General features: G+C 36.0%; 1 protein-coding gene across 1 annotated transcript; it reads left to right on the top strand.

Annotated features, from left to right (window-relative positions):
* Positions 1-270: 270 nt before the first annotated feature.
* LOC116289033 (GTP-binding protein 4) lies at positions 271-11,115 on the top strand. Its single transcript, XM_089027313.1, has 19 exons — positions 271-390; positions 465-523; positions 886-997; positions 1,544-1,647; positions 2,893-2,976; positions 3,577-3,629; positions 3,960-4,023; positions 4,286-4,322; positions 4,481-4,573; positions 5,056-5,118; positions 5,488-5,710; positions 6,492-6,898; positions 7,559-7,621; positions 8,424-8,473; positions 8,737-8,830; positions 9,152-9,229; positions 9,674-9,823; positions 10,055-10,121; positions 10,980-11,115. The coding sequence occupies exons 1-19, from the start codon at positions 343-345 to the stop codon at positions 11,063-11,065; spliced, it is 1,935 nt and encodes a 644-aa protein (XP_088883439.1). The 5' UTR covers positions 271-342; the 3' UTR covers positions 11,066-11,115.
* Positions 11,116-11,515: the final 400 nt, after the last annotated feature.

Raw genomic sequence — 11,515 nt, 5'->3', positions numbered from 1 at the left:
GTGTATAATTTACCTTTTCATCATTTCCCTTTCGTACTCACTGCAGACTTCTAGCACTGCCATACATCGGCAAATCGGTATCACACGCCATAGCATTGAAATGGCTTCCCATTGTCTCCAAGGAATTCATCCAATCACGACTAGATGAGGCTACAGTAAGATACGATACAGCTAAGGCCGTATCATAACATATATCCATACGAAAACTTCCAGTAATTGTAACGGAGTGTATGTCGTCCCAGACTTCTGGCCGTGACTCAATTTGCGCCCGTCGCTGATCAGCGGATTTGCCCATGGTCAGTCCAGTGTTGCTTCCTTTTCACGTGCTGCCAAGAATCCAAAATGGCGCACTACAACTTTAAGAAGATCACAGTGGTTCCTACCGCCAAGGTAGGCGATAAATAAAAATAACCATCACACTTAAAGCTTACTTATTTACTAAACTATTTATCTATTTGGGTTAGGACTTCATCGACATCGTTTTATCCAAGACACAACGTAAAACTCCAACAGTAGTTCACAAGTAAGTTGGTCATCGTTGTCTATAATTTCTGAAAGAGAATCATTTTTTCACGTTAATCTTTTGTTATTATCATATTAGATACAAAACTTTAAATGTATAGAGTATAAGGTAGAGTATATAATTTGATTATCGTCTGTTTTCGTGGTTCTTGGTTAAAAATACGATAACTTAGAGAAAAAAAGTTGAGCTTACTAATACTCTATATCAGCTGATGTGTAAAACCATAGTTAATAGTTAGAAGAAAAAAATAGGTAAAATTAGCTTGATCAACAATACTTGGACAAGAGAAAAGGTCTTTTTAAATCGAATTTCTGATATTTTCATTAATGTTTAACTCATTCCTTTTCTTATTTTTTTTTTAGGGGTTATAAAATCAGCAGAATTCGTAATTTTTATTTAAGAAAAATAAAGTACACTCAACAGAATTACCATGATAAATTGTCTCAAGTCATCACAGATTTCCCAAGACTTGAGGTGGGTATTGTACATATAACTGTTTTGATGTTTCTAGTAGTACTTTCACAATAAAGGCTTTTTGGCTTTTTTCAATTAAAAATATTGCAGTTCATTGAATGTCAGACTAATATGAAAATGCAAAATGAATCAGACTTTTTCTTGGAGGAACTTCTGACATTTCCATATTAGCCTTGTTTCCAAGATAATTTGAGAAGGGTCCATTTGATTGACAGAAATCCAAATGTACGAGTAAAGGTTGGGTAGCAGAAAAAAGTAAAACTCACTTGTAATTTCATGAAATTGTAAGTGAAATTTAACTCACGATTTTCTTGTGTAATTCCGGAAATTTTAAGATCAAAATATGATCAGAATAGTTCTATTGTTTTCCTTCTTCTGCAAAACCTGAGATGCCAAAATTTCACTTTGATCTGTGAGCTAGTTGTGCACTGACTTTGATCAGCACAAAGTTATCAATAAAATTAAAAGTAAATATAAATCCTTTAAGTAAAAAATGAACCTCTACATCATGTATATGTTATAAATCATTCTTTTCTTGGATTTTAGGATGTGCATCCATTTTATGCCGACTTGATGAATGTTCTATACGATAGAGATCATTATAAACTGGCTCTAGGACAGATAAACACTGCTAGAAATTTGATTGATAAGTGAGTATTTGTTGTCCAGTGATTATTTGATCCTCTTGTAGCATTTACTATTGTTTGATTTCAATCAGGTGATAGTTAAGTCTTTGAATCTCATTATCTGTTTTTAAATGGTGGTCAAACACTGACTAAAATTTGTGACTTGGCGGATGAAATGTCCACATGAAATGGGAAATGATAGCACTAACGTATGTGTACATACAGTACCACTAGTGTTGCTACGCGTTTCTTTTGACCTTTGACTCCCTCTGGAATTCAATCATTCTACATAAAATAAACCCACACACACGAAAGATAGGCAGGGCTAAAAATAATGGCTGGTTAGTTGACAGGCGAATGTTGTTGGGACAAATTAGATTTAGCTCTGTCATACCTCATTTCTGGCTTGACATTACTGGTGAATGACCATCAAGAAAGGCAAAGATTTGACCAGGCAGACAAGCTCCAATTCTGGCCAGACATTGTCCAATAATAATAATCATCATCATCATCATCATCATCATCAACAACAACAACAACAACAATAATAATAATATAATAGAGTTCTTGAAAATGTATCTGACAAAAGTTTCAATTCTTTTTACAAAGCGAGCAAACAGGCAGTAGGTTGTGATAAGTAAATAAAAAATATACTGGCTGTAATTACTGGATATGGCAGTTGATACACATGTAAAGAAAGAGACCAATGACAATCTTTTGTTTCAATTCAACAAAGATTGCAACAACTAATAACAAACAATTATATAGTTTATGAAGGTTGATTATGCTGTGCAGGGGCGGCGGAAGCGGGGGGGCCAGGGGGGCACTGCCCCCCCCCCCCCCCACTAGATTTTTTGGGGGGGCCTGGCCCCCCCAGAATATAATGCCTCACACACACAAAAAAAACAAAAACGCATGAGATTTGGTTATGATTACCATTATTTATTATTTTGATATTACATAATTTTCTGTATCTAAAAAATATACGATATATCTAGCGACGACTTGCATCATTTTTGTGTCTCTCAGCACAATTGCAAATGGTTTAATGCGCGCAAAATGTTAATGATTGAAATATCACACATACACGTTTGTAATCAAGCTAAACAGAGAGGGGGAGGGGGGTCATTTCAAGGTACCATGAAATATTGGAGTGCCCCCCCAAAATTTTTCAGCTTCCGCCGCCCCTGCTGTGAGAGATACATCATTGCAATGGTTTTTTATAAAATATACAATAACAACAATATTTACAAATATTTTTTTATTCAGTGTTGCTAAGGATTATGTTCGCTTGATGAAGTATGGTGACTCATTATATAGATGTAAACAACTGAAACGAGCTGCTCTTGGAAGGTATTGTCTCTAATCCTTTAATTAATAAATTATGCAATGATTGCAAGAGTTGGAGATGGACAAACTTAACTCACCTGTGATACAGATTCCAGAAATTAAACCTGAGATAATGATGATGATAATGAATTATGATTTATATAGCGCCCTTTCTATATGGATAGAATCAAAGGCGCTTTACATTAAGTTGTGAATGACAGATTGCTTTTGTTGCAATTTACAAACATGAGAGGTGGTTAGTATGAGGTGTAGGCACTGAGAATGGTCACTGCCAGGGTTTCTTTACATCCTCAGTGGTTCTTTTACATCCCTCCATCCCTCCCTCCCAGAGGTGAGAAATATCATGGCACTATCACTATCACAACACCCTCGATAAGCCCCTAGCCTCTAATAAGCCACCAGCCTCTAATAAGCCACCAGCCTCTAATAAGCCACCAGCCTCTAATAAGCCACCAGCCTCTAATAAGCCCCTACCCTAAAAAGCATTGTGGGGTGTTTTCATTTGGCAGGCCTTTGAAAGTCATTTCCCCTGTCAAAATTAGAAATAAATGTAAATACTATGATTTTTTGGTAATATTTGATAATATTTTTTGGATTCTTTAGGATGTGCACCATTATGAAGAGACAAAACCAGAGTTTGCAGTATCTAGAACAAGGTTTGCTTTCTTCACTGTAATCTGAGTACATAAGACAAACTTTATCTTTGGTATGCGCACATATGAGCGTACACATATATGAAATATGCACAGTATAAAATATTAAAGTTATTATTGTTTGTGGAAGATTTCAAGGGCGTTAGCTGTTACTAGGAAGCCAGTTTTTATATTTAGATTTGTACATAATTCTTTGCCATTGTTTTGTCCTTAAAAATGTCAAAGGGGTTGGCTAGCCACCCAATAATTATTAACACCAAGAATCATCTGACTCTAGAGAAGACTATAGAGAAAACATGTATTTTGATTGTGTGTTGTGGGTTTGTTTCACAGTTAGACAACATTTATCAAGGTTACCATCTATAGACCCCAACACAAGAACCCTGTTAGTCTGTGGGTAAGTCAAAATGAATATTTCACTTTGTCCTCACACATCGATATTTCTAAAATTACAAGACACATATGATTGCGAGGCATATAAATGAATTATGATTTTTTTTGGCTTTCACATGAGTTTGTATGTTTTGATTGACAGAAGCCAAAAACCCTTAAGTCATGGGCTTTTAATGTTATTCATGGCATTTTTATGCCCATATTGCAGTATATCATGAATATGCATTGAATTATTTTCTTGCTAAGTAATTGTTTGCTTTATCCAGGTTTCCAAATGTTGGCAAATCCAGTTTTATGAACAAAGTAAGTGAAAACATATTTTTTATGATTTGCTTCTCTCAGTCCTTTGACTATGAAAACTGGCATTTTTTTGCTGATGTTAGTCAAGCAAACAACATTCTCAGAGAAAATAGGAATGAGACCCATGATTTATATGTAGTACTGTAACTGCTTATTATCAGGTTACAAGAGCTGATGTTGAGGTCCAGCCATATGCATTCACTACCAAATCCTTGTTTGTTGGACACATGGACTACAAGTACTTGAGATGGCAGGTAAGATTTCTTTTCCTCAGGGCCTGGTTTTACAAAGGGTGGATAACACTGTTTTCTGGATAAATCCTTATCCAGTGGATAAGTCCAGGCTGTTATCCAATAAATTTATGCACTGGATAAGATTTATTTGTTGGATAGTGCTATCCATCTTTTGTACAACCGGGTTCAGTAGTTGTGAGATTAAACAAAATGAACAATGCTTTGATTTTTTCCAAAAATGTTTGACCGTTGTTAACACTGGCAATTTTTTGCGGCGATTTTTGCTGCAATTTTCGTGGCAATTTTCGGAAATATGAAATCTTTTGTCTCATCCATCAAAAGAGACATTCGTCTAGAAAAAATTTGGTATCTTGAAAAAAAACTTTACCAGTAAATTCTTTACCATTATTTATTATGGACAAAATCGCAAAAAAACCACAGCAAAAATTGCTAGTGTAAAAGGGGCTTTAGGGAGTATTTGAATTTTTTGCCTTGATTTTCAGGTTGTTGACACTCCAGGAATATTGGACCATACACTTGAGGAGAGAAACACCATTGAAATGCAGGTTTGTTCTTAGCATAGTCTCATCCTAATACAGTTAAATGTTCATTGCTTTGAATGTCCCAAGGCATTAGAGTTACTGTATGTACCAAAAAATGTGATGTGTAACATATGCATTTGTAGTAGCGTTGGATAAGTAAAATGGACTTGGAAGCAGATAATTGAGCAGAAGTATTGTTGACAATTTCATAATGCAAATTTGGACTATTGCCAGTGTTATCTGTACTACGTGTACATCGTAGCATCGTATCCATTTTTGATGAGAGCAGTGTTTCTTTCTAATAATGCAACAAGCATTACAACCACTCATTTTTAAAAACATGGTAGGGTAACTTCATTAACGTATGGTATACCATACCTTTGTCATTATTAGGCTATTACAGCCCTGGCGCATCTTCGTTCGGCAGTTCTGTATGTAGTAGATATATCAGAGCAGTGTGGTCATACTTTACATGAACAGCTGGAGTTGTTTAATAACATCAAGCCATTGTTTGCTAACAAACCACTGATTGTGGTCATAAACAAGATTGACATTGTCCGTCCTGATGAGGTGTCTGATGAAAAGAAGGAGGTTTTGAATGCATTTGATGGTGAAGGTTAGTAACATAGCTACAGTACTGAGCACTTCAATTGGCTGGCTGCATATAGATGTTACAGGGCATTAAGCAATATGAATTTTCTCCTTTGGGAATTGAAATCTCTTGTTATGCAAATACATTGCATTGTTTGGGCTGCCTTCAAACATGGCTGTTGTGAAACCTCTCTATAACTGTATTGTATGTGCAGGGTTTTCTTTAAGTTTGAAATAATAGAAGAAGATTATGGTAGTTTAGCTGGAGAATTGTGCTCAGTTACTAGAGAATTCTTTGATCCTCAACCCTAATGAGAGCCGCCATGTGTGTAACAATGGATAATTCCAAGGGCTGATCCACATGTATTTCAGGGAAAACATAAGTGGCTGTTGACTCGAAAGTTTTTTACTATTTCAACAACCACACACACTTCTCCTTATTTCTTTTATTTTCATTTTTTATAGTTACTATTGTAAATCATTGGCTCTTGTAATTTTGTTAACCATTGTATCTTTGTAATAATTTTATCTATTAATATGTGTGTATATTAAATAAAAGTTTAAGTCATGGATCAAAGTGGACTTTAGCATGTAGGGTTTTGCAGAGAGAGGAAAACTGAAAACCTGTAGACAACTCTTGAATTCAAATTGTCTCCAATGGTACAAAAACCTCTAGTAGATCTTTCTTTTTGGATCAAAAAAGCTGGCCAGTTGAAAGGGGTTCACCCCTAGCCCTTGATTAACATATTTTTTGATGCTTCATCTCATTTCCCTGGTTGATCGATGATTTATCTTTGGTTTTCAAGGTGTCACAGTAATCTCCATGAGCAACATCAGCGATGAAGGAGTCATGACAGTACGAAACGAGGCCTGCGAACAACTCCTTGCTCAACGAGTGGAAGTCAAAATGCGAAGCAAGAAAGTGAACGATGTTGTCAACAGACTCCATGTTGCCATGCCAACACCAAGAGACAACAAAGAGAGACCGCCATTCATTCCACAAGCTGTCCTGGATAGGAAGAAGGCAATGGAAGTGGAAGGAACCAGGAAAAAGAAGTTGGCAGTGGAACTGGAGAAAGAAATGGCTGATGATTACTATCTTGATTTACGACAACACTGGGACTTGAAGTCAGAGCAGGACAGGGAAGATGTTATTCCTGAGATCTTCTTGGGCAAGAATGTGGCTGACTATATTGATTCTGATATAATGAAGGTACACTCATTTTGCTTATTTAGGAAGTCATGGTGACAGTGTGCTTTTGTCACTTCTATCATAGTACATGTTATAGTTAGAGTTCGTCATTGGCTTTCTCCTGTGCTTTAAGGGTTTTTTGATAATTCTCTAGTTTTCCTTCTTCTACAAAAAAAAAAAAACAAAACAACTTCTAAATAAAAATTATTACAATTCTATCATTGAACAGGACTAAAAATAATGGCGGGTCATCAGACAATTTGTGACCAGAATTGGAACTTTAATGTCTTGTCAAATTTTTGTCTTGCCCGTCATCTCGATAAGTAACGCTGAGTCTCATATTAAAACATTTGAACAAGATACATATATGACCAGGGGAAAACTAATTTGCCGCTGGTCAACATGACCAGTGACAGACTGGCCATTACTTTAATCTCTGTGAGATGATGGTCACATGTACAGGTTTGTTATCCACTGGCTGTGAAGTGGTACAAGAATGAAGTTTGTATGTATTATAGTATGCTCTGTCTAAAAACAAGACATTGGTGTTATTTCATGTGGCTGATATTTTAAGAAATGAATGCTAGTATAACTAAAGTATCTGTAGTTTTGGAGCAATAAGAAATCAAAGAATTCTTATACATGTACATTAGGATTGATCCAGTTATTTTCTTTTCATAGAAACTTGAGGAGCTGGAGAGAGAAGAAGAACTACGAGAAGCAGCTGGAGTCTATGACTCTTCTGTAAGTATTATGCTTAATGTTGATGAAAATGAAGTTATCAAGTTACTTCTCTACCTGTGTGCCTTTTGCTTGTGTTGTGAATCATGGCCTGTAAACACTGTAAACACTACTGAAATTTAACCTTTTGAATACTTTACATGGATACATATATACTTTATTTGGTTATGCAGGTTAAATTGACCTCCTCGGCTTGGGTGTAACGTTTTCCCATTCCAGACCACGTGTCATTCCCTTGAGAATAAGATTCTTCGCTGGAGTTGTATCCATATGCATGTGTCTTCTGATGTGAAACTGTTAAACAAAGAAAGGATACTCTAGGGAATGACATGTGGTCTGATATGGGACAACATTATGCCCGAGCCGAGGAGGTCTATTATTCAGGCAGCTAAGTTCTTCTTAATATAATATTTCTTTCTCTTCATTGCATGTATTAACTGGGTAACATGGGTGACTTGTGCTGCTTCAGCACTCTCTTTACCTGCTGTTTAGTTTATGCCTGGGGCCACTAGTTAGATTCTCAACTGAATCAAATAACATTATGTTAGTTGAGTTTGTCTAATGTGTTGTTCTCTCCCTTGCTATGAGGGTTTTTCATTGGGTGTCTCCAGTTTTCCTCCCTCCATAAGAATCGACATGTGAGTTGAGTGTCATGTGTTGTAAATAATGAATGTACATGTGTACATGTAGTGTTAGTGCATGTGGAGTGAACCTCATGGAAAAGCCCCATACAGTATGGGAGGGATGGTCGTAAAATAAGAATTACATTGTATTTTAAAACATGTTTTATGGTAATGCAATGCAGGAAGAAGAGCTGGATTCTGAAGAGGAAGAAATCAGGAAGAAGGCTGCAGAGTAAGTCATTCTTTGTGTATGTTGTTGGATATCCAGAATTTCCCAGCTTAACACTAGTGTTAACAAATTATCCGTCCCTTCCCACCCTTAAAACGTAAACTCTGTGGTCCATAAAAATAAACTGCCAATGGGAGGGAGTAATGAGGCATGCTAATAAAACATGGTATTCTGTTTCCATGTAGCATCAATTGGAAAGGAAAGTAATGGATAATTGAAATACTTTTAGCTTTCTAATTGTTTTTGATTCACATTTTGTATTTTAGAATCCGTGAGAAGAGATTGTTTATCGTGAAAAGACACAGAGAAAACAAAGGCACCCAGAACAGAGCAATCATCCCTAAAGTAGCATTAGCCAAGGTAACATGACTTACATGCACAGGTAGCATTAGCCAAGGTAACATGACTTGCATTCACAGGTAGCACAAGGGTGTGATGGATGATGAACTTTCATCACTCCACAGCTGTTTATTTCACATGAATAAAAAACATGCCAGGTTGGATCCAGGTTAAATGGGGGAAACTGCATTCTTCAAGCCAACATGACTGCAGCGTGCATAAGGTCCCATACAGGTTATTAACTTGGGCTGCCAGTTGACTTTATTGTCAGTGGCCTTTATTGTCAGGAACTTCTCATTCAGGCCTGAAGGCCTGGTCTTAACCATATATATTTTTTTTTAGGCGGAAGCTGCTCGATCTAAACTAGCAAACAGACACAAGAATGTTGATGAGGAGATGGATGACATAGAGGGTATTGAGGTATGTATTATTATAAGACTGTGACACAGCTTGGGATCCCATTTTTTTTCGTTTTACTCATACATCAAAGTACAGCCATAAAATTAAATCCAAAGGCTGTAATTACAGTGATAAATGTACCTCTAAAAAGTGGACACCCTTCATTAACCCATATTCAGTATAACACAAGCCTATACTATGCAGACTTCCCTTTATTAAGCAGATACCATTTACAGTATTAAGTAGGCACCAGGCAAGGTGAAACTTCCAAGGTCAAAAAAATTTTTGATCTTGTGTTTACGTTTTCCTAGTCCCAGGTTATAGATGCAAATGCAAGAAAATGAAACAGTTTCCATTCCTTGTGTAGTTCACTCATAATTTTGCTTGCATTTGTGTTGCTTGCTGGTGAACCAGGTTTAAGGCATTTCACATGATAATACTATATCCTCTATTTATCTTCATTAGGATGATGATCCCATGTCAGGAGTCAAGACCCGCTCTAGGTCCAAGACCCCTGTCAACCGTAAAAGGAAGAGAGAGACTTCCAATTTTGAACCAAGTGCCTCTCGTAGCAGGTCGCGTCCTCCACGTGACCAATCTGGAATTCAGCCTGAGGTAGGAACAATGGACGACACCACTTTGATTGTCTTAGTAACATTGGTGGGTGGGGTGGGTGGGTGCTTGCAGAAAGTAGAGTGCTAATTTTGTAATATAAGAACAGGCTTTCTAGGCTTAGTTTTAGAAAATTTATTTACAGTATGTGACAATAGACTATCGAAACATGATGTACGTCATGGAATGTCAATTTTTGGTGAAAATCATTTTATTCATGTATTTTTATTTCAGAACAAGATGAAAGCAAAGAAAATGGCAAAGGTGTCACAGAGGAAAATGAACAGACTGGGCAAAGCTGGTGAGTACTGCAGGAATACTTACCATTCTATTCACCATAGATTCCATGATTGTTTTCACATTGTAATGTAGTCTTGTCGTTGCTGAGGGGATGATTAACTTTGAATCTGGAGATTTAGACTGCTTTTACATGGTGCTGACGAATGTTTAACCAGCCAAAAATTTGACCTGTACATACTGTTTACACAGAACCATCTCTTTAATTACATAAAAAAATAGGTTGTTTACACAGCTAAGCTTATAAATTTTTGTTCGAATAGCTCAGTTTGTGTGAACGTGCAACTTTTTGCCTGTTTAAAAATTTTATCCTGTACTATGTTAAACGCAGCCTTCAACTGCTTACTGATCTTAATGTTTTCCAATAATTAAAATTATGTTAAACATGCATTTTTCAGATAAATAAAATACTTGAATTTCGATAGGGAAAAACGATGTGGCAAATTCTTATAGCTGCTATGTATGTAACTGTATCATATCAAAGCATGGAAAGTAATTTCAGTGTTAAAGCATGTCATACCGTTGACTTGCTGTCAATTAGTACCATACATGTACACTATCAGTACCATACACTAATTATTTTCTCTTGATATGAAAGTCGAAAAATGTGGCTTTGGTCAGGATTCTTGCAATTTTACCATTTTAGCCAGAAATGTTTATGAAACCTAATTTCTATCACTTTAATATAACCTCATTTTCTCTTGATATGAAAGTGGAAAAATGTGGCTTTGGTCAGAATTTTTGCAATTTTAAAATTTTAGTCAAAAATGTTTATGAAACCTTATTTTTATCACTTTTATATAACCTCATTCTCTCTTGACATCCAATATTAAACATCCCCTGTGTGTGTCTTATTCCATAGGTGAAGCTGACAGGATGATAAGAACAAAGATGCCGAAACATTTGTTCAGTGGAAAAAGAAAATCAGGCAAGACAACGAGAAGATAATTCATGTTGGTTTGCACTGAAATTCATTAAAAAAAATTTGGACAGACTCATTTTGGTGTGTCTTTATTTACTATTCAAAATATTCCATTCTTTTGCATTGCTCTGTTGAAAAAGGCTTCTCTGATCATGATACTGCTATTTCAAAGATATTTGGACCAACTAATTTTGGTATTTGTCTTTATTTATTCAAAATATTCCATTCTTTTGCATTGCTCTGTCAAAAATGGCTTTCCTGACTATGATAAAGCTATTTCAAAAGGAATATTTGGACCGACTCATTTTGGTGTCTGTCTTATTTACAATTTAAAATATTCCATTCTTTTGCATTGCTCTGTCGAAAATGACTATTTCAAAAAAGGCTGGCAAAGGTATTGTTGTATGTCAAGGTCACAAAAATACCTCCTTTGAGGAGTTGGAAAGTTCATCTGATGAGGGTTGGTGGGGAGAGGA

This window comes from Actinia tenebrosa, unplaced genomic scaffold (assembly GCF_029948245.1).
Source record: "Actinia tenebrosa isolate PJP-AT-01 unplaced genomic scaffold, QUT_ActTen_1.0 PGA_scaffold11__36_contigs__length_13525064, whole genome shotgun sequence".
Lineage (NCBI taxonomy): Eukaryota > Metazoa > Cnidaria > Anthozoa > Actiniaria > Actiniidae > Actinia > Actinia tenebrosa.
The sequence above is the reverse complement of the archived record's forward strand: the minus strand, read 5'-3'. Positions and strand labels throughout refer to the sequence as shown.